The sequence below is a fragment of the Macrobrachium nipponense genome, chromosome 5 (assembly GCF_015104395.2).
Source record: "Macrobrachium nipponense isolate FS-2020 chromosome 5, ASM1510439v2, whole genome shotgun sequence".
In the NCBI taxonomy this organism is placed as follows: Eukaryota; Metazoa; Arthropoda; class Malacostraca; order Decapoda; family Palaemonidae; genus Macrobrachium; species Macrobrachium nipponense.
Genome location: NC_061107.1, coordinates 60,951,031 through 60,974,971, shown reverse-complemented (window position 1 = coordinate 60,974,971; position 23,941 = coordinate 60,951,031). Strand labels below are relative to the sequence as shown.

At 44.6% G+C, this 23,941-nt stretch overlaps 1 protein-coding gene across 1 annotated transcript in view; it reads left to right on the top strand.

Moving 5' to 3' along the window:
- Positions 1 to 2,063: 2,063 nt before the first annotated feature.
- LOC135215796 (protein farnesyltransferase/geranylgeranyltransferase type-1 subunit alpha-like) overlaps positions 2,064 to 23,941 on the top strand; it is a 101,407-nt gene continuing 79,529 nt past the window's right edge. Inside the window, exons 1-2 of the mRNA XM_064250747.1 lie at positions 2,064 to 2,151; positions 3,327 to 3,435. Of these exons, the coding sequence (XP_064106817.1) occupies positions 2,064 to 2,151; positions 3,327 to 3,435 (197 nt within the window). The remainder of the gene's footprint in view (positions 2,152 to 3,326; positions 3,436 to 23,941) is intronic.

The following is a 23,941-nucleotide window of genomic DNA, read 5'->3' as shown; positions in this document are numbered from 1 at the left end:
CAAATACTAGGTACCTATGGTGCACCAGTTTATTGCCCAAATGCATTAGCTAGTAGGCCTAATAGGTAGCCTATACTCTGTTTTTTTCCATCTGTCCATCCGCCTGTGGTGTTTGAGTATGGTAACACTGCGTCCCGGGCTTTAGATGGTTACATTCAGCTTACATTTAACAATTATAATAGTATCCTATTTCGAATATTAACGGTGTGATTCGCATACTGTAAATTAATAAAACACTTTTCAGTTGCAAATGTACACCCAGATATCCTTTTATTTACCTAAAGCCTACACATACCGTAACTATCTAAAGCCTGGGACGCAGTGTTACCATACTCAAACACCACAGGCGGATGGACAGATGGAAAAAAACAGAGTTTATGTAGTTTGAAGACTTCCCATAAGCTTACCTTACCCAATCTGATTGTAAACTATCATTGTCATTAATGTTTTTGTTTCACCTTTTTTTTGTATAGCCTAGCCTATGGTTTTTCCTTGCCAAAACATTCCGTTTTTGCATCCCCTAGATTTAAGGTTGTAAGGGTGGGGTCTACTGTGAGCCTAAAGTACTTCAGCTAGTTACAAAATGGTCGGAAACAATCAGAGCACACTACCATTCTCCCCATATTTCTGTATACCTTAATGTGGTGAAAATAGATGTTTCAAATATCCTTTTCTGCCCATAGGGTAATTCTAGGCAATAACTCTTAGCAAACTGTAATGAACGTCCCCGCGAATACGACAGCCACTAGGGATTGGGGCGTCAAATGTATTTCACCATGTTTAGTACTACCTAGCCCCAACCAAAAATAAAGTTAAATTCTTAATAAGCAGCCCAGATACTATAGGAAACTGTAATTTTCAAAGAAATAAATACCTGACACAGAATGATTACCTAGCTAGATCTACTGACCACAGTTTTAATAAGGCACCTTCCATCACCTTTGAGCGATAGGTTTCATTATATAATGCCGTAGGATGTTTTATGCATTAAAGGAGACGAGTCACATGGTACAAAGGTAAAACTTCAGAAGCATGCTGCACTTGATATTAAAAAAAATAATCACTTACGTGGAAAGAGCCTGTGAAATGCCTTTTATATTAAAAAGTATAGTCATTATGAGAGATTGAATGAGGTGGAATTAAATTTACTTGATAAGTTTTTTACCTTGAATTTTTTTTTTCCAAAGTCGGGAGAGATGTTTCCTATACGGTAATGTTTACTTTTAATGAGCCATGTAACTATACTAAAATCCGCAGAAAAACGAGTACACTATGATGTCTTACACGTTTAGCCAGTCACAGTTTCATTTTTTGACACCTCAGAAACTTTGGCCAATGGCATGGGTGTTCATAAATTTTTCTCGGCGCGAGAATACATTATCCTACCGACGCCATTTCCAGTTTCCTTCTTAGACCATGGTGCTTGGTAGCCAGCATTTATGGGATAATAGTCCAGATCCTGTTGACAAAATTCCAACATCTTGTAGTAACTACTTAAGTTATGGTGATAGTATATGTCTAGTGTACAGTGCCCTAGGTTAGGTTAGGCTGTTATTTTAGGTTAGGTAGTGCCCTGCAAATCACTTTTCTCTTGCTCCCCCTCACCCAAAAACCCCGGTCCCCACTGGGGTCCCATATAATTGTAGTAGTAGGTTTAAGGTTAGATTATGTGTCTAAGAGTAAATGATGGTTTCTTGTTTATAGTTTCCTCATGTTTCTACACAGTCTGCAACAGGAATCTGGTGGTTTCTTGCTGTTTTTCATTGGTAAACCTTAAAAGATTTTGTCAGGCATGCTTCTGAAGTTTTACCGGTACAAATCACAATAAACCAATGTAGTGCTTATAGGCTATTGATTGGTTTTTGGGTAGTGTACTATTAATGTCAAGTCTATCTTGAGCCACTGGTGGGACTATTTAGTTTGTATTATAATATATCTCATTAAAGGAGTTCAGTTTTTTTCTTCTTTAGTCCGTTATAATTTTAAGTCATTTTTTGTTTTGTTTTTGTATTGCTGTGAATATTGATGCCTCCAAATTTTATGGGAAGCAAAGTGCTGGAGACATGTCCACTGAAGATGACATGTCATCTTTTGAGTCATCTGATGAAGAATTTTTTGTGGGGCCTGCCTCTTCCAGTAATGGCAGCTTTGGTAAAGACTTTGTGGTGGGATCACAAGCTAAAAAAAAACAAAAGCAAGCAAGACCTCCCCACATTCACGTTAACCACCCCTGGCTTACATATTTCCCCCAGCCCACACTTTTTCCTTTACTTTACTAACAGGACACTTGGTTCACCAAGGCAATACACAGTCTCAAACACATTTACTCACCAGAAAACTTGACACAATCGGGGCGAGACACTGTGCTTTCAGCGTAACATGGCTATTGAAAAACAACTCCACCGCTACTAGTGAACAAAACATCAAACAACAAACCACTATCATTAACTCCCACTGAACACTAAAAAACTAAAACAAAACAAACAAGCATCAAGACCATACAAAGCACAATAAATCACTAACACAAACAAACACCTACAACACGAAATCTTTACACAGCTCAACAAACACCACAATTCCAACACAAGCAAACACTAATCAACATCAAGACTACACAACAACTCAAAACAACAAAGTAACAACACAAACAAACACCAATCAACATCAAGAATTCACATAACTCACAAATCAAACACAACAGAAACTCACAAGCTCAATAACTTTCAGATGGACACAAGCACAACAAACTCAATTACACGATATCAAAACAATCCAGAAAACATACAACAGCAACTCACCACCTCTGACCAGACTGACTGTCCCAAAAACTGCCAAATACAAACTGCTGCCTTCTGCCTCCCTCAAGGCTCTGCGACCGAGTCCGCAGACAAACCCAACAGACCTGCCAACAAGCAGTTTCACCCCTTAACTACCCATACACCATTCTCTCTCTCTCTCTCTCTCTCCTCTCTCTCTCTCTCTCTCTCTCTACTCTCTCTCTCTCTCTCTTCAACAGAAAACCACAGAACAAACTTTCCCTGTACTAACTTAGCAACAACAAATAAACACAAAACACGATATAGCAAATACACAAAATATCCAAACCCTTCCTATTGCCTCCAACAAACAACCTAACAAGACAATAACCAAAACAACTCTCTCTCTCTCTCTCTCTCTCTCTCTCTCTCTCTCTCTCTCTCTCTCTCGTCTCTCTCTCTCTCCTCTCTCTCTCTCATCTCTCTCTCTCTCTTCTCTCTTCTTTCTTTCTTTACAAGCGACCCTTGAGAATGTTGTCAAATCCAACCAATACATAACTTCTTAATCAGTTGAGGAAAATTTAAGAGCAGTAAACTCATCCCAAAGTAGTACTGTTACCAGTGATGGCTGGAAACCTGTGACAAAGGCAATTTCAGTTTGCATATACTGGAAAGGAAGGTATGTATTTGTTTTGCTCTTCTTGTGAGAGAGCAGATGGTAAATCATGGCCAATAGATTTTTTAGATTCTGTCTTACTGATTATATATTGGATATACTACTGTAATAAGTCATGAAACCAGCAAGTTTGCTGAGAAAAAAAAAATTGCAAACTCTTGTTATGTAAAGATCATGGTTGAGTAGGTGGAATTGTCTTGATGGAATTATTAAAACGTTCATGTTAATTTGTTTACATAGGATTAATTCACGAGTTAGATATCTTTGCATTGTTACAATTCAACCATGAATTTGTACAAAAATTAATGGAGAGAGAAATGTTTGATTGCTGTGAAGTATGATCCATTTTCAGATAACACTGTAATATAAGTAAGCAACAGGAAAAGCTCGTGTTTCAACTCGCTATGCAGTTTGTACCAACCATGTCTCCATTTGCCTTGTTTCAGTGGACAGTCAACTATGTGTGTAATATAGTATACAGGCGGTCCCGGGTACGACGGTTCCGGCTTACGACGTTCCGAGGTTACGACGCTTTTTCTTAAATATTCAATGGAAAAATCCGTCCTGGGTTACGACGCTTGTTCCGAGGTTACGACGCTGACGCTTCCGACGCTCCGAGTTAATGACGCTTTTAAAAAACGCATACTATGATAAAAATCCTTTATAGTTTAGCACAGTATATTAATAAAAATAAGTTTCTGGTTAGATTACAACAAAAATGTTGAGATTATGATGATTTTCGACACTTTTTATGTTGTATTTTTCTATTTTTTTAGTGACGCCTCATATGCGGAACTAGTTTCCGAGCGAATGAATACATACTAGTTTACATATAACAGTCCAAAAGCGCAAATAATGAAAAAATCATTGCTTGTTTCCAGTAATAATAACAAAACGAAGTTTCTGGTTAGATTACAACGCAAATTCCAAGTATCCAAAGAGAGACATTATCCAGTAAATTTGATCAGAGAGAGAGAGAGAGAGAGAGAGAGAGAGAGAGGGCGTCTTCCGACGCTCCGAGTTAAGGACAGAGAAGTGTTCGTTTCGTTAAACGGTTTGAGATTATGATGATTTTCGACACTTTTTATGTTGTATTTTTCTATGTTTTTTAGTGACGCCTCATATGCGGAACTAGTTTCCGAGCGAATGAATACATACTAGTTTACATATAACAGTCCAAAAGCGCAAATAATGAAAAAATCATTGCTTGTTTCCAGTAATAATAACAAAACGAAGTTTGTTCCGATACGTAATACAAACCATCGGTCCTTTAACAATAGGAAGTAGCTAGCGGCAGCTGGAACGGTCGTAAGCTTCGAACAAGGGGAGAACGGTAGTTAACTGCTTGTCCGACAGTCGCGCGCGCGCGACTGGGAGGTAAACAAATCACTTTTGCTTTCGGCCGCGGGTGTGAAGGACGTGTTCGTCATCGCTCTCTGCCCGCTTCATCGTCGTATGCTTTGTTTATATTGTGTTTTCTACTAATGGTTTGTTGACTTGAAAATGAAACTGTAAGTACACTGTTTTTCATTTTCATTACTTAATTATGAACCAACATGGAGTTTATCGCCGTAGATGCGGCGATTTCCTCTCTTTTCATGAATTGAACCCTTGAATTATGTCTCGGTGCCGAGGGCGGGCGCGCTCGCGCCGAGTCATGTATTTTGGGCGAAAGTGTGTAATTGAAAAATGTAAGTACTCTTTTCATTATATTTTTGCCCTGTGCGTTCGTTACCGAGATGTGATTGCGCTCGGCACGAGCCTTTTAATTTTGTATAATAGAATGCAATGAAAGTGGATTCGCAATTGCAATATTCTTTTCATTTTCATTTATTTATTTGCATGAAATTTAATTTGGATCAATTTTCGTTCTTACCCGGGAATTGATCCTTACGATTTTTTTATGTGAAAATGAATCGCAAGTGCAGTATTCTGTTTCCATTTTCATATATATTTTATGATAGCATCATATTATTGGATCAAGTTTCCGTTCTTACCCGGGAATTGATCTTTTCCCCTTTAAGTTCTATGAAGTGAATCGCAAGGGCAGTATTCTGTTTCATTTTCATATTACTTTTCACTGCTGTGGCGGGGGTAGGGGAAGCGAAGGTCTGCCAGGAAGTCGTCGGAAAGCTCTCCCGCGACTCCCTTGGTATCCGATTCTTCGTCTTCCTTCCTGCCCTCCGCTCAGCTTCTTCGTTGTATTTTGTATTTGGGGTTTCCTTCCTTGCGTTGCGGGGAGGTGGGGCATGTCGTTCCCCCCGTGCGTGAGGGAACCCCTCTTACTAATCTTATCTATGTTACCGCAGGTGCTACTCCGTGGGAGAAGACCTTGGACAGGTATGGACCACCACGGAGGCAGGGCGTGCCTAGCATCCACGGGCTGCTGCAGCGTCTAGCGCGGTCTGGGGCGGTCTCCACTACTACCACGGCCGCTTATGCTGCATCCCCCCCCCTCTTGGTTCTACTCCCCATGCTGTGTCGATAACGCCGTCTGCCGCTACTAGGGCCGCAGCCGTACCGAGGTGGGGTTGCCGCCGCCGCCCTGTTTTCTTCGTGTTGCCTGCCCCAGACTTACCGCTGTTCCAGCAGCTCGCCCCTGGACCGGCCGCCAGGACCCAGGTTCCGCTGGCTGCCGATGATTCTACGAGGCGATCGCTGGGCCTGCCGTACCTGCCGCTGATGTGATTCCCGCTGTTGGCTTGGCTGTCCCTTCTGGGTCTACCGCTGCCGCTGTTCCTGCCGCTCCTGAGCTGGTTGCTGTTCCTGTCGCTCCTGGTTCCTGTGCCTGTCCATGCTGGTCCTGCCCACGTGTGTCCTTTCCCCAGTCCCAGGTCCTTCCGGACAGGTGCAGTCGGGCCGTGTTGCTTCGGCAATAGCCCCGGCTCCGGCCTGGATGGAGGACCTGACGACTGTCCTGCGTGAGCTGACGAGGAAGAGGAGAAGAGGAAGCTGTCATCTTCGTCTTCATCGTCTGCTGCTGCCTCTTCCCCAATTCGACTTTCTAAGGCCCATAAGCCGAAGAGAAGAAGGCTGCCACCCCTTTCCCCCCTAAGAAGTCTCCTTCGGGAACTTCTAAGGGCCCGTCCCCGGTGGGACGGGGGGTCCTTCTGCTGGTCCTCCTGCTCCTTCCGGGAGCGGGGGGGCCCGTCTCCCCTTCCTAAGGTAAGAAAGATAGACGGGGACCAGAGGAGTATCGGTTGCTCTGGTACTTCCTCGCCTGGTGCTAGCGGCGATGCCGCTACGCCAGGTTCCGGCTCGGTCTCTCGTTCGCGAGAGATCCCGAGTGTACGTTCTCCCTCGGGAGACCGTGCAGCCAAGTTTCGGCGCCAGAGTTCGCTCGGCGCCAAGACGCGGCACGGAGCAGAAGGCTGGTGAGACGCTCAGGTGACTCTTGCCAGGCCAGCGGCCGCTCTTGCAGCGACCAGTCTGGTAACCCGGGTTTTTTCCCCCCTAAGAAGGCTCTTCGGGACCTTCTAAGGGCCCGTCTCGCTCCGGCGATTCGGGGAGCTCTTCTGCTGGTCCTCCTGCTCCCTCGGGAACAGGGCCCGTCTTTTCTTCTACCAAGGAGAAGAAGACGGGGACCAGAGGAGTACCAGCTTCGGCTGGCACTTCCTCGCCTGGTTCTAGCGGTTTACTGCCGCTAAACCAGGATCCGCCTCGGCTTCTCGTTAGCGAGAAGTACCGAGTGGACGGTCTCCCGCGGAGGAGATCGTCCAGCCAAAGTCTTGACGCCCGAGCTCGCTCGCCGTCAAGACCGAAGCGCGAGCAGAAGACTGGCGAGAGTCGTGCAGACGACTCTCGTCAGGCCAGTGGACGCTCTCGCAGCGTCCAGCTGGCTGCTCGGGTTGACGTGACGGTCGCTGGACAGTCACGAGTTGAGGCGAGGAAGGGGTCCCCTCCCCGCGGCCGTCGGTACGCCAACCACGGCTGGTACCAGCGGCTCGACGCGCCGAGAGGACGCTCGCCGGTCTCACCGCGACAGCGAACCTAGCAGGTCACCTGACGCCGCTCCCATCGGGACCGGGCGGAGATGGTAACCAGCAACAGCTCGCCTGACGCTAGAGATCAGCGTCGACGTTCTCAGCCGAGCCTCTCGCCCCAGGCGAGCGGCAAGGCTAGGCCTGCTGCTCGATCGCCACCGCGGGTTGACGATCAGCAGCAGCCCTCCAAGCACGCTGGTCCTGCCAGCGAGCTAGGGGGGGGCGTCAGGTCTGCCTCTCCTGTACCTTCAAACCTCCTCGGGCTACACCGGGAGGAGCGAGGTACCTATGAGTGATCGCGAGAGGTGCGCCGCTCGCGATCCCGCTATGACGCCGTATGGACCAGGCACGGTTCTAGGACCGACCAGGACATACGCGCAAGTAGCTGGAGGCGACCGTCAGGGGTCTGCCGCTGTTCCTCCTTCGGAAGGAGGAGTATCTCGGGATCTGTTCTTGCTGGAGGGACTGGACGGTCCTACTCCGCAAGACGCGGTTACTCCCGAGATACAGAGGAATTTGCAGAAGTCATTAAGCTGATTCGTCAGCATAATGACCTTGCGGAAGGATTGCCGCTCCCACCAGCAGAGCCCACGTCTCTGCTCGAGTCGTTTTGGGGCCCGAGAGGGAACCCAAACCGACGGTGGGTCCTGCCCGCTGATCGGAGGCTTTCCGATTCTGTCTAGAACCAGAGTCTCTCGTCTCCGGACAAGAAGGCTCTCTCAGTTCTGGCCGGTCGATCAAGCTACTTCCACCTCCTCTACGCGACAGCGGCGTTTCTACGTGTCTTCGGACACCGTATTTAAATACTCCTTCGGTCCTCCTGAGAGGTTTCGACCTCGACGAGGACTGGAATGAGTCGGAGGACGGTATCGGCTCTCTCCTGTCAGGTGTCGATCAGCCCCACCCAGACGACGTTCACAGTGGCGGCAGACCCTTACCTACAGTGAGAGTTCGTAACCCTCCGCGGGAAAACGTTTTTCTCCTGACGATACGCTTTCCCAGACTCTGAGAGACCATCGCCGCAAGGCGATGGCTGCTCCTATTCTTCTCCAACTGCTAGTTCCACTGGGAAGGAGCGAGCGAGTATCCAATTCCTCCCCTCCCCCATTCCCTCTCTCCTTACGGCTACGAGGGAAAGGGGAGGGATCCTACAGAGATTTCTCTGTAGGATCCTACGTTCGGGAGAACTGGCGCTACCCGGGGGACCGTTCGGGAGTCCTACCTGGACGTAACAGCCCCGGTCGTTGAGGAGGGATCCTGCCCCATTCTCGATTTCTACGGGAATCGAGAGGACCACCAGCCGATATCGTTTCACGAATTCGGTGGGGGTTTCGCAGACTGCTTAGAATTCTAAGGAATTTCTAAGCGCATTCAGAGTGTTTCGAGTTTTTTACGATCTCCAAACACTTAGGCGAGACCACGGTCTAAAGTGAGCGAGGCGAGAATCCCCGATGTTACATGATAATCGGGAACCTCGCCTATGCTCGAATTCCTGGAATTTGTAGCATTGGGAAGAAAGACTGCTGCTGAAAGAAACTATCTTACAGTAGGCGACCAACCTGGAATAAGAGAAGATCGGACGGGAATATCCAGTTTGGCTTGAACTATCGTCTTAGTATTCTGTTCACCATTGAAGCTTTCCTTCGAGGAAGACTTCTCCTTCACTCTTTGATAGAGATCGAAGGTGGTCGATCTCCAATCCTTATTTTGTTTTCTTGAAGGAAAGAATTTAGGATGGAGATCGTTGTTCAGAATCCTACAAATATACTACGTATTATTAAACCTCGCGACATGATTCTACTAAGCAGTTGAATGGTCCGAGGGTAGGCGCATATCCTAGTTTATCTACGGATTGCGACTTAGAAGAGAAGTATTCTAATTGAACTGCAACTCGGGGTTGCCTGCAACCTCCCAGGAGTTTTTCAGTTTCAATTTTATATACTTATGGTTTTGTCACACAACACCATTTCAACTTTTATATTTACCGAAATTCGTTTCGCCTAAATATAATTGCTCGAGCATATCTTTTTATGCTCGGTAGTTCTAGCCGAACGCATTCCTTCATGGAATAATGGATTACATGGCAACTCAGGATGACGAGTCGGCGAGAGCTCAGGCTCAACTACTGCGTATTGAACTGCCTGACAGCAGCTCAGTATCAGCTGGGCCTCCGAGATGCACGGTCAGTTATGTCTCTCTCTCCCCTGGTTTGATTGACTACCGAACCGTATCTCTGCCCAACAATCATGGACTTAGGTCCTCTGATTAATGGGGATTCTCGCAATAATGAAGGACCATCTACTGCTGTGACGCTAGATTCCATCGCCTTCGACATTGCGAGAATTTTCAATAGAGATATCTCTTGACTTTCATCTTTTGTTTACCGCACGTAACAGAATTGTACAAGTCTCCCGCTGCATCGCACTGCGATAATGCTGAATGATTTTGCAGACATCTGAGTTTGTCTTCAAAATATCTCGTATTCGTAGGGTGTAACAATTGTTCATTGTTCAACCCGAATTACAAGATGTGTCAGAAGACATCGCCTACTTTCCGACCTGACAGCTCTACTTCCAAATGTTCAGCCCATGAGAAGCAGTTCTTCAGGCGGCTTTCCCCTGTGTTTTCATTACTGAAGAACGCCCCGCTTTCTCCATTGCAACTACTACTTCTCCCTCCCGGACAGCAATGAAAATAGCGGTTAGCGTTTTCAGTCATTTGTAAGCACAGGTTATGAATCTTGAGAATCCTTCTCTCGATTCATCTGTGAAGACGTAGGTTGCATTCAATATCTACCTTCGTCTTCAACGGTACATAGTGTTGTTTCTCCTTAGCTGAGATTCAACAACCATGAGATGTTTTGCCTTCAGGGACCTCGGTCTCTAGAAGGCAATTGACTTTCGCCTGTTGGGCACATGCCTTAAGAGAATCATTCACCTCGCTGTCCGCTGCATTGGTGACAAACAAATGACATTATGATTTGTTTGGGTTACTCTCGGCCATAACCCTTTCTTAAAGGCGAAGGTCACGTGACTTACTCGGATGCTTTTGACAACTTGCCTCCTACCGAACGCAGTCAGTCGGCAGCTGTCAGAGCGCCGAGTCAGTTACGAACTACGCTGTTGACTTAGTTCGGTTGTTACAGAGCAATCATTACTTCGTTTTAATAGCTTGTCACAGTACCCATACCATGACACCCACCATGGAGTGTCGGTGTCCTATCCTCTACCGAGAACTTCGCTGCATGGGGATAGGAGGATGCGAGAGACTTCGTGGCAAAACGGACAGACCAGTATGGGTACTGGACATCACCGAGTAGAGAGAGGGATAGGTCATGCGACTATTTCCTTCTTTTCCTCTGAGGAACTGCATGACTTCTCCTGCGAAGTCAAGCATCCAGGGGATGGGGTGGGATCCGTGACTCTCGATTTCGTACCGAACTTCGTAGCGAAGACTCAGAACCCTTCGGTCCCTGACGAATTGGTTCGAGTCGTTCACAATCCCCTCCCTAATGGACTTCACCGCCTTCGATGCGAAGGAGATGCTGCCTTGTCCGCAAGAACTTCTCCGTGGCGCAGGTACTGAAGGCAGGGGTCTGGTCCAACCAGACCACATGCCCTTCCTTCTACCTTCGGGATATATTGCCCACAGGTCCTTGGATCTTTTTCCTTGGACCCGTGGTGGCTGCTCAACACTGTTGTGTAGCGAAACCCGACCCCTCGCAGGCTGAACAGCATCGAGTCCTGGTGTGACCGTAAGAATGGATTGAGTGAATGAGAGAGTGACTGGCTCCTCTTCCCATCTTTTTTCTTCCCCTCTACCTGTGGTTAGAGGGACACGGTCGTCACCCTGCTGGATTAGGACAAGATGCAGGTGAGCTACTCAACAGAGCCCCATCCTATCCCTTTCACTAGGGATAGGAGCGTATATCCACCACTTCCCTCCAACACGGGGGAGGAAGTGGTGGATGCCAGCTTGAGACAACCCATACTTTATGTTGCCTCTTGCAAACAGGAACAAGTTCTTGCTTGCTGGTACGAAGAGTACGCTTGCCTCTCTCTTAGTACTCGGCCCAGAGGTCTGACCATTGATCCTGCGGTGCACACCCCGATCAATCGGACAGAGGCTTGGATCCCTCCCTCGCTCTTACGACCAGGGAGGCAGTCCAGGGATGGACGAACACCAGTCTGTTCATCAAAAGACTCAGATTCCTCCCACCAAGAAGTGAGTCTTCCTATTGTTAAAGGACCGATGGTTTGTATTACGTATCGGAACAAATGACAATTTGTCGAAAATTGCATTTTTCCTAACTATACAAACCTGAGGTCCTTTACATATAGTCCCTCCTCATGCCCCCCTCACTCTGCGTATTTTGCATGGGCCAAAAGCAAAAGTGATTTGTTTACCTACCCCCAGTCGCGCGCTGTCGGACAAGCAGTTAACTACCGTTTCTCCCCTTGTTCGAAGCTTACGACCGTTCCAGCTGCCGCTAGCTACTTCCTATTGTTAAAGGACCTCAGGTTTGTATAGTTAGGAAAAATGCAATTTTCGACAAATTGTCATTTCTGGTTAGATTACAACGCAAATTCCAAGTATCCAAAGAGAGACATTATCCAGTAATTTGATCAGAGAGAGAGAGAGAGAGAGAGAGAGAGAGAGAGAGAGAGAGAGAGAGAGAGAGAGAGAGAGAGAGAGAGAGAGAGAGAGAGAGGCGTCTTCCGACGCTCCGAGTTAAGGACAGAGAAGTGTTCGTTTTCATTAAACGGTTTGAGATTATGATGATTTTCGACACTTTTTATGTTGTATTTTTCTATGTTTTTTAGTGACGCCTCATATGCGGAACTAGTTTCCGCGCGAATGAATACATACTAGTTTACATATAGCAGTCCAAAAGAGCAAATAATGAAAAAATCATTGCTTGTTTCCAGTAATAATAACAAAACGAAGTTTCTGGTTAGATTACAACGCAAATTCCAAGTATCCAAAGAGAGACATTATCCAGTAATTTGATCAGAGAGAGAGAGAGAGAGAGAGAGAGAGAGAGAGAGAGAGAGTAGAGAGAGAGAGAGAGAGAGAGAGCGTCTTCCGACGCTCCGAGTTAAGACAGAGAAGTGTTCGTTTCGTTAACGGCCTCTGACTCATGCCAGTAAATGTTTGTTGATACTAATAATATAAGCCTATTTAAAGATACGTTTACTTTAATTAGTCTATATGATACGTAAATAGTAATCACTGTTCTTGTAGCCCTCAATATTTGGCAAAATCGAAGTATCCAAAGAGAGACATATCCAGTACATAATTTGATCAGAGAGAGAGAGAGAGAGAGAGAGAGAGAGAGAGAGAGAGAGAGAGAGAGAGAGAGAGAGAGAGAGGACGCTTTGGCAACAATGGTCTCGGGGGTTTTTTATAGCTTCCTTCTGCTTGATGATCGTGGATATTGTAGAAGGATTTCGACCTCCCCATACTCGTTTGCCAATACGACGATACGAACGCCACGTTCATAGCTTTGCTGATAATTTCATGTTTTGCTTCCATCGAAATCATTTTCTTGGGTTTTTCTTATCACCTGCTTTGTCTTTAGCTTTGAGACCCATGGTTAATAATAAAATAGACAAAATAACACGAAAAATAGGCGCAAATACAACGAACTAAACACGACGTGTTAACATGCAGCACCAACAAACAACAGACTGAACGCCATTTATCGGTCGCCTATACAACTAACACTCATCGCAAAATCGTATCTCAAATATTTTGTTGTATATCAAGCTTGTATTTTCGCAATTTTCTGTTATATCTCAAAACATTCGTATATTAGGGCAATCGTATGTCAAGTTTCCAATGTAATTTGATCAGAGAGAAAGAGAGAGAGAGACGCTTTGGCACAATGGGTCTCAGGGGATTGACGTAACGTTTATTTTCTGAACAGATAGGACAGAGAAGTGTTCGTTTCATTAAACGGCCTCTGACTCATGGCAGGAAATGTTTTGTTGATACTAATATATAAGCCTATTTAAAGATACATTTACTTTAATTAGTCTATATGATACGTAAATAGTAATCAGCTGTTCTTGTAGCCCTCAAGATTTTGCAAAATCACTCCAGGTTGTACATAAAACTTCAAGAATGTAGTGTCACCAGAGGATTACAATAGTTTTTTACCTTCAAGAACCAGCATTCTTTTATGAAAATAACTCCAGGTTGTACATAAAACTACAGGAAACAACATGTAGTGTAACCAAAGGATTACAAGTAAGGTTTTTATAACTTTTTATTAGTTTAAGACATATTTCCAAGCGTCGTTCCGGCTTACGACGATTTTCGGCTTACGACGCGTCTCAAGAATGGAACCCCCGTCGTAACCCGGGTCGGGACTGCCTGTATATGGCTTGGTGAAATTAATTTTTTTTTTTTTTAATCAGGAAAATAGTTTTTATTTTCATTTGAAGCAAGTATAAATTTTCATATGTTTTGTGATATGAAGATGAAGAAATGAATGTCTCTAAAAACCTCCCCCCCCTCCCCAGTTTGTTCATGAAACTTACCTGGGTCAGATATATATATAGTAGCTGTATTCTCTGAAGTCCGACAGAATTTCAAAATTCGCGGCACAGCGCCAGTGGCGGCCAGGTGGTAGTACACATTCCCGCCGCAGGGAGGCGGATATCAGGAACCATTCCCATTTTCTATTCATATTTTTTCTGTCGCCGGTGCTGGAAACAACTGTTTGCAGTACCTCCGCCTAGGATTTTTGAAACTTCATTAGCGCTTAAGTATCCTAATTATTCTTTCAATGATTGACTTGGATTTTTGGCTAGGCATACGCTGTTATAAATTAATTTAAATTTTTTCATTGCATATGATGTCTGAAGCTAGTTAGCCTAGTTTCAGACTTTGTTGTCTGCATGGGGTAAGCTGAGGCTACCGGAACAACTTTCGGTAGACACTCGCTTAGTATGTATGATGTTTACATGTTTTCTATGTTAAAGATCAATGTAATTAGTGATTTGTGTACTGCATTTTAGAGCGTGTTAGAATCAGGAGGTTTTCCTCCACAGTAAACAGAAGTTAGAAATAATGAACCTTAACTAACCTCCGTAGAATTTATTTTGCCTATCCCTGTGGTATGGCTTACGGCCTAGAGAAGTGTCTGCAGGGAGGATTACATCAAGTAATCTTAGAATCTAAAGTGCTCGCTCTCCAATCAGTGTTTGTGAAGTGTAGTGCCCCTTGTGTTGTGGAGTGGGCGTCAGATCGGCCCCATAATGCCTCTAGGCCTGGACCTCTGTCGGACTCCCAGGAATCAGGGAGAGGGACATGTCGAAAGCCTCAAGAGGGTTACGGGGGCTACCGATCTGGCGTCCCTTCGCAGGACCTGTTGACGCTTCCCAGGCTGCTAAAGATCGGGCACGTGCACGAATCTTGAAGGATTGCTTCTCGTCCTCCGAGGCGTCCTCCCCGCGCAAGGGTTGGAGCTCTCGGAAGGACTCGCGCCCTCTAAGAAGCTTTAGAGAAGAGGACGCTTCACGTCCTCTCTCTCGTCAGGAGGGAACGTCAGATCGGCCCCATAACGCCTCTAGGCCTGGACCTCTGTCGGACTCCCAGGACCAGGGAGAGGGCATGTCGAAAGCCGAAGGAGGGTTACGGAACCCAACATCGATCTGGCGTCCCTTCGGTAGGACCTGTTGACGCTTCCCAGGCTGCGGAAGATCGTGCACGTGCACGAATCTCGAAGGATTGCTTCTCGTCCTCCGAGGCGTCCTCCCCGTGCAGGGGTTGGAGCTCTCGGAAGGACTCGCGCCCTCTTCAAGAAGCTTTAGAGAAGAGGACGCTTCACGTCCTCTCTCTCGTCGGGAGGGAGCGTCAGATCGGCCCCATAATGTCTCTAGGCCTGGGCCTCTACGGACTCCCAGGACCAGGGAGAGAGCATGTCGAAAAAACCGATGGAGGATTAAGGGGACTCCACTCTGTTTCTGACGTCCCTTCGGCAGGATTTTATCAATCAGTGTGTCAAAGGGGCTGGCCGTCGTCTTGGTCAAGAAATAGAAAAACGTCCAGGATAGGTGTGCTTTTAATCTAAACATGGTACGCTCTATCAAGAGGAAGGAACGTCGTTACTCTTGTAGCAGGGATTGTTTTCCTGCTCTCCAAGACGCTCCCCTCCCCTCCTCTCCCTCCATGGCACTCCCGTATATTTGTTACGTTGAAACGTTCGCTTTTTCTACGAAACAGGATGTTGTTCAAGCTGATGAACAGCTCGCCAAGACGCCTCTTACTCGTCCCTAAGGACGCTCTGTCAGCGGCCACAGATGTATCTGGTTCGGCAGCAATGCTGGATAGACTATCCTAGTTTTCAACAGGAGAAGGGCAAAGAATCCTCATAACCAAGAACACAGGCTTCCTTTTAAATTAAAATACCCTTCTGCAATTGTCGATGAGCTTGATAAAGACGCAAGATGTCGCACACGCTAGGCAAACACCTTGCGAGGATGTCTTTCGGAACGCTTGGCGTTCCTTTTTTGAGTGAGTTTCTGGAGATGTTCATTTGCATTACAAAGACGCAAGATGTCGCACAGGCGGCCGTCGTTTTTTGTGCAAGAGTGACGAACATCCTTAAGACTCGTCCTGATGGCGATCTCCATATTTCTGCTTAGGACGCTCGCTCATCATGAGCGGCGTTCCCCTCGCTAGGGAGTCTCTCAAGTTACTTGTGTTAACGCTTTTGGGCGACAAGATCCTCTCTGAGATGCCGTTCAGAACACTTGGTGTTCTATGCACTGACATGCTCGGCAAGACTCGCGCGAGGACGTCCCTTGAAAACGCTCGATGTCCCACGCATGGAGACGTGAGGAAGCTTTTCGATGTTCGACGTCCTACATGTAGAGTCGTTCACCAGGACGCTCACCAGGATGCTTTTTGGAAGGCGCTTTATTTCTTACACCATCTGGACTCTAGCAAGGACGCTTTTGAAGACGCTCCGGCATCCTACATGTCATGACGCTCGGCAGATCACTTGCCATGGACGTTCTGCAGAACGATAGGCGTCCTACACTCAAGAGGACGTTCTTCAGGACGCTTATGAGGACGCTTTTGTGGATGTTCGCCAGGACGCTTCGGTGGAAGCTCGGCAGGACGCTTTCCGGGAAGCTCGGCGTCTTATTGCTGCTCAGGACGCTTCTTAGGACTCTTGACACTTTTTAGACGCTCGTCAAGAGGACGTTCTTCGGGACGCTCCACAGGACGTTCCTTACAGAAATTTTTTAAAAGATTCGGAGTTAGCGGAGAGGCATACCCAAATTTTTTGTTTTTCTTCGAACCCTCCTGCCCCTTCATCGATTTCTGATTTCTGCGAGAATCGGAAGATTATATACTCGGATTCCAGGGTTACTTTCTGTCATGTTAAGGGGTTTCCCCCACCCCCTTAGTAAGATACTAATTGTTTTGTCAAGTTAGTGGGTTTTCCCCATTGACAAGATACTGAACGTTTTGTCAAGTAAGTGGGGGACCCCTCATAAATGTACTAGTTCTCATTGACAAAGATCTTAATAACTTTTTATCGCGTAAGCGGATAAGCTCTCATTAGCAAGGTTCGGAAGAGCTCTCATTCATATCAGAGGCTCATCCGGGAAGAGAAAAGACTTGTTGATTACGTCCATGAAGTCTTATGTCCAATATCATTGAAAGCTTGAATGGTCCTTTTTCGAATCCTCGGTTCTCTCTTGAGGATCTCTATTCGAATAATTTAATCCGTTCTCTTGGCAAGAGAAAGAAGACACGGATCTGTCAAAATCGATTTCCATTCTCTCTCTCTTCCTCGTTGAGGAAAGAATGTAGTAGAGAATTTGAAGCTCAAATTACTACATATTTACGTAGTTTATCTCTGCGTCATATTACTTACGTATGGGGTCCAAGTCATATACGCATATCGTATTTACCTCTATGGATAGCAACCGAAAGACTGTTGTGCTAAGTGTATTTATTCAATATTCCCTTCAACTTTCCAAAAGTTTCCGGGGTAAGAACAATGCTTAAGGTAGTTGTTACGACAACAACAACTCAGCTTCTGCAAATTAGCGAATTCTGTTTCGTTTATATATGCCTGCTTGAGAGTTTCCTTTTGCTCGATAATATCATACCTATTCCTTCGTAATGGGAGTAGCTGGCAAACTCAGGCAGAATGGTGCGAGACGATGAATGAAGGCTGCTGTTACTGTTGTGATTAACGCAGTACCGGTCTAGCTCTCTGACATGCGCGTCAGTTACGTCTCTCTCCCCTGCGGGAATGGCTGACTAGCCGTATCTCTGCCCTACAATCATGGATTTTAGCCTCGGTTGAGGGGATTTTCTAGTAATCATGAATGAACATGCCTTCCGTTTTACTTGTTTCAACAGAGATATCTCTTAGACCTGTTCGGTGCGGATAGAGTTCTGTACGAGTCTACCGCGGCATATCACTATATAATGCTCTCCTGTTTATGGAGCGCAGCCTTTTTAGGGAAGGAAGCATGCTTTGTGAGGGAATGGATGAGTCTGCTGGGGACCATTTCCTCTCTGGAGAAGCTTGTTTCCCATGATAGACTGCAATTCAGACCTCTACAGTTTTTCCTAACGGAGAACTGAAATAACATAAAAAATCTAGAAATAATTCTAACATCTCTCAATGCGTTGACGACCACCTTAGGTGATAGCGAGAGGGTGCCAGGCATCTAGACAGAGGTACAGATGTCCTGGCACATAGTCTAAAAGAATTGGGAGCAATTTGGTTGGCTCTCCAGTTCCTAAAAGATGAGTTTGGCCGAGTGGTCAAAATCATCTTAGATAATTCCACAGCTCTCTCATGTCTCAAGAGGAGAGAGATGGTTATGGGCATAAGCATAGAACGTAACGATCCTCAAGAGGTTCGTTACACGAGTACACGTCCGTGCGGATCTTCTTGATTGACGACATCAACTTCCAAACTGAGTAATCCTCATTTAGAATTGTGGCGAGAGTTGTAGAGACTCTGCGGTCGTCCTTTTGTAGATTCTTCGCAATAGTGAATACGAAGAAGAAGCTTCTACGTTGCTCCCTTATTCTCGATCCGAGAGCAGTAGCAATAGACGCCATCCTATAGTATGGAATGGGGATAGTTGGTTAGTCTCTTTCCCCCTATTCAAAGCTTAGGAATATAATTAATTGCTGGCGTCAGAGGGAGCGACAAAGACGCTGATCGCTCCAGGTTGGTCTTTGAGAGGCTGGATGCACAGAGGCCACGTCCTTCAGAGAGCACTTTCCAAGGACCCTTCCCGAGAGAATCGGTCTACTCTAACAGCCTTGCTTTGAGAGGTACCTAAAACCTCTCCCCTCTGAGTCTGAATGCGTTCAGATTGTAGAGAAGCGAGAGGATCTTCAAGTTTATGGCAAGTCCCATTTCGAAGACATAGCAGTGCTGCCTAGTTTGCAGTGTAACAATTGGACTGGACCGTTTCTGGGGATAGTGTAGGGAGAAAGACTGTTCCTCCACCTTGAAACTATGTGTATTAATTTACTGTCTTCCCTTTCCGTCTGAAGTATGGGATAAGCTATCCCACCCTCCTAAACAGTCGCAACTATTGTAGAAGACGGAAATATGTTGTTGACGGCCTCTAGGCTCAGAAGATTCAGATCTGTCAAACAAAAAAAAAAAGCCCTTCACGACCTCTTCAAGGTCTGTGGAAATCTTGAAATTGTCTAGATCGAAGCTGGGTATGGAACTTAGACGTGGTCTGAAGTTCCGGATGTCAAAGCATTTTGAACTTCTCCTTTCTGTAAACTTATACACGTGTCCAGAAAGGCTAATTTTCTAACCACTCTAGCTACGGCTAAGAGGGTTAGTGAGGTTTTAGCCATCATCAGAGGTTTTGGCATTAGAGACATAATGTGGCTCTCTAAGGCTTCCTTTCGTGCTAAGTACGAATACCCATCTAACCCTTGGCCCAGAGGGCTGGAGATCAAGGGGATGGCACAAATTATCAGGCAAGAGCCACAGAGAATCCTGTGCCATGTCAAGGCTGTCAAGTTTCATCTTGATAAAACTAAAGGAAGTTGAGGTCATTCGGACAATCTGTGGTGTTCCGTAAAAAGACCAGACTTGCCCATGTCCAAGAACACCCTGGCGTTATAGTTAAGGAGTTTTTTTTTTGTTTTTTTAAAACAGTCTCATTCATTATGTTTGCATAAAGATTTGAGATTTTTTAAACTGAATGCTCAAGAGGTGAGGGCGCGGCTCGGAAGCATTTCAACAGAGCATGACACTCAGTAACATCCTGAGTTTCACGTTTTAGCGAAGCAACTCTGTGTTCACTTCACACTCCCGGCGGGATGTGAAGACGACATATGAGATCTGCAAGTCGCTAGGACCATACATATCCGTAGATATATTATTGGGGGCAGGAAGCAGCACGAATCCTATCCTATAGAAAAGGGATAGGTGTGCTTTTAACTTTGAAAGGTCGGTCGCCTTGAGGCTCGTTCCCTTTCTTTAGCTATAAGTTATGGAACTAACTTTGATAGGTTAGGTCAGGTGGTGGTTTTAGCTTCGTTGCCCTCAGAAGTATGGTCATATGGTCTAGTCACATTGTGGTCACGCCCCCGTTGACAGATCATCTAGAGCGCACCAGCATTACAGGTCTCTACCTTGCTGGCAACTCTAGTAAAGCAGAAGCAGACTTTGGTGACAGTAATCACGAAGTCAGCTATGCTAAAAGGTAGGGAACCAAGTGTCATTACATAAGATGTCTATCTCACATTTGTTTGTAAAATCCTATTCTGTCTCTTCCCACCCTCCAAAGGTGGGATTCAGCTATATATATATACTGACAGGTAGTTTCATGAACAAATGTTCTTGTTATAATACAATAAAGTTTGTTCATACTTACCTGCAGATATATATAATTAAGTGCCCACCCACACCTCCCCTCAGGAGACAGTGACACTATAAAAATATGTAAGCCTAGGGTTTTTTGATTAATAATATATTGTCCATGTGTTCCCTGTGACCTATGGAATGTGGAGAACAGTGCAGGAGTGACGACCTGAGAGTAGCTGACAATGAGTTTCTAGGGGTGGCGTGAGATAAAAATGCTTAGTTCGAAAAGTCAATGCACGACAGTTTATGAACTCTTCTCAAAGTGCCTTTGTGAAACTGGATGCAGCTAGAACCGTGAGGCGCTATCGAACTGTGTGTTCGTATGTGCGTGTGCGCCTCTTTCTGTTAAAAGTGTCATACCCAAGCCTATGGGAGGGATTTTGACGGAGGGCTTCAAGTCACAGGCAAGATGCCGTGGCATTCGCCGGGGGAGTTTTTTATTAACAGTATTTAGTGTCCTTTCCCCGGTTGTTTGGGTAAGTGTTGGAAGTGCTTTAGCCAAAGGGATGGCTTGTTTGATATCTTGTAAGATGTTCCATTTTATTAACTTTGTCTTTAAATCTTGTGTGTACTTACCGGGATGTGTTTCTGTATCTTTGAAAACAGACGGATCTGGAATGCCGGGGGACAAAGAATTCCCAGATGTGAGACTTTTTTTTGGTGACTAGACATTGTACTGTTTTTGAGTTAGTCTGTAAGACCGGATTGCTTGATTGATTGATTGATTTATTCTTGTTAATAAACGTTAATGTTATGACGCAACTCTCTCATTTTCATTACCGGTTAGAATGGAGAGAAAGAGGTGGAGAGAGAGAGAGCGATTCCTTGGAGAGAGAGAGAGAGAGAGGGGGATTGCCGAGAGAGAGAGAGAGAGAGGCTGTGTGTGTAATGTTGTGTGGTGGCCTTCCTTCCGTTTCGTGTCACGCTTACCTTATGAATAATGGGGGAAGAATCCCCCAGTTACAGTGGTGGCAGGCGGTAAGAGGGGATATAAAAAGTTTTCTTCTTTCTTTATGCCTAGGAACGCCAATGTAGAGATGGTGGGCCAGTTAGAAAACAAAATAAAAGGGGTTATGGCTTAGCGATAGTTTTCGAACAACAAAGCTTTGTAGGATTGTGGAAAATTGTTAAATTGTTGGATCTCAGTTGCTAAGTGAAAAGGGGTAGAGAAAATGTCCGTCCGTGGATGGGGGGATGAGGAAAGAACTTTCTATTAGGGTCATCAAATTTGCTCGTACCGAGATTCTTCAGGGCGTGAGCCGTGAGACAAGCAACTCAGTCTAGTTCATGAGTGACGGTTGCTAGGTGCGTTTTCACCGATCGCGTTTGTATTGTGCCGACGAGATTTACGTGTTTTACGAGAATTTCGAGTTCCTTTTGTTCCCATTATGGAGTGGTGAGTATTAAAAAACTATTGTTTATCAAAGGGAGAGGGTTTTTGTTTAAATATTTCAGGGTTATGGGATTGGTTCAAGAGGTCAACAATTTTTCTTGTCTTTGCCCCATAGTGACGTGTTTTCTTTATTTGCACGTGTTTTTATAATAGACGCATTTGTCTTTGTTTTAAACACATAAGAGTGTAATTAAGATGTATTTTATGCATGTGAACTGTGCTTAGATAAGCATACTTGGCTTAGAGACACAGCGGCCACAATTTTACGGGCTCAGCACATTTCTGCAGAGAGGCGCGTTGTATTGCGAGGGTATCACTGGCCTCCCTCGAGAGATAGTGCAGGGGAGGGCATTGTGAGATGGGTACTAGTGTATACCTTGGGAAGGGGTCCTCAGACACTGTTCAAGGGGAGATGGGATACTGCTGGTATGCCTCGGGCTGTTCTGTCGCTTGACTGAGGGGTTGTTCTCACGGGGGGGAGAAATTTTTTTTTCTCTGTGTGGGTGAACTCCCCCTTTTCCTTTTATTTCTTTGTGTTGGGGGATGGGTTTGGCCCTTGACATTGGATGCTAAGATATCAGCTGATTGATAAGTTGATGAAGTGAAACGCCCGTAGAATTTTTTTTTTAGAAAAGAGATTTTTTTTTCTTTTTTTTTCTCCCTTGGATGAAGAGAAAAGGAAATAAAAAGAGATTTTTCTTTTCCGTGAATGAGGGGAAAAGTAGTTAACATGCACGGGATGTGTTATATGTTTTACTTGTGCCTTGAAAGACAAATATATTGGGGAGACACAGATTATTTTTTTTATTGTGTTGGAGAAATTACTTTGAAATGCTGATGATTGGTGTTGTATCTGTGTTGTGTGGCAATGGTGTTATGTCATGGTGTTGCATGCTGGAGAAATTGTATATCATAAGATTCAGCAATACTAGTGTAAGCTATTTTGAATTTCACCCTTACTTGAGATTTTTGCAAGAGAATTATTGCTATGGAGAGTTATTATTATTACATATTAATAATTATTGTACTTGGGATGTGTCACGGGAGGTTTGCTTAAGTATAATTATCATTACCGGAGAATTGTTTTACGAGTGAGTTTTGAGATATTTCATGGGAGATTATTCAATAATTATTACAGATAATTATTCATGGAGAATTATTACAATGAATTAATGGGAGAAGTCTTGTGTTAATTATTTGTTGAGTTTTGTAACTTTGGAGAATATTTCAATGATTCACAGGGATGAGTTTTGCTGAATCTTGATGAATCTGACTGAATCTGTGTAATTGTGTTTGAATCTTGCTGAACTTTTTTGCTGAATTTTGTGCTGAATTGTCTTGGAGAATGGACAAGCATTAACATTGGTGATATTTTTTGTACGGATACTGATGATTTTGATGATAGCAATTTTTTTGGTGATTTTGTGATAATGATATTTCTGATACTGATTTTTTTTATACTAATACGTGGGTGCCGTAATGCTATCAAGGGAGGTGAAATTTTTTTTTGAATATGGGAGGAACTAACAACACATTATTTTAGTTTTTTTTCCTTTTTTTATGAGTTCAGCAGATAATTGCTTGACATCTAGTGAGTTATGGGAGATAGTTAACAGTGCCGTTGATTTTCCTTTTCTCCTTTTTTGGAAGTTAGCCATCGCTGACACAAGTTTTCTTTACCATTAGTGAATTTGAGTTTATTTTTTCTCTCCAGTTAGTGTGAATATTATCTCAGTTCATGACTTAGAGTCATTGTTCGGGAACGTGTTCGTGTTTTAGCTATTTGATGCTATAGAGAAATATATGGGAGAATTTCTTGCACGTTTTGAATGCATACGTAATGGCACTACATTTTTTCTCTGGATATTTATGTTCCAGAAATTGTGAGTTTTCTTGCTCAATACCCTTGTTGTATTTGTGACAACTTTGTGAGAGATAGGAAACTTGGTTAAGTTTTCTAGTGACTTATGTCGTAGTGCATATGGAGAAGTCTTGGCTAAGACACTGTGAACTCGGAGTTCTGTTATAATGAGTTGTGGCACATTGGTGATTTTTTCTAGAATTTTCTAGACAGTTTTATTTGCCGAGTTTTTGCCCTTTTTTTTTTTTAGAAGTTACGCTAAACGGAGAGAGTTTTTATAGTTTTTGACCATAACATTGAGTTATTCTCTGGAGAATTGGAAGTTATAATTGAGATATATTTGGAGAGATAATTGGAGGTATATATTATTTTGGAGTTGTAATTTG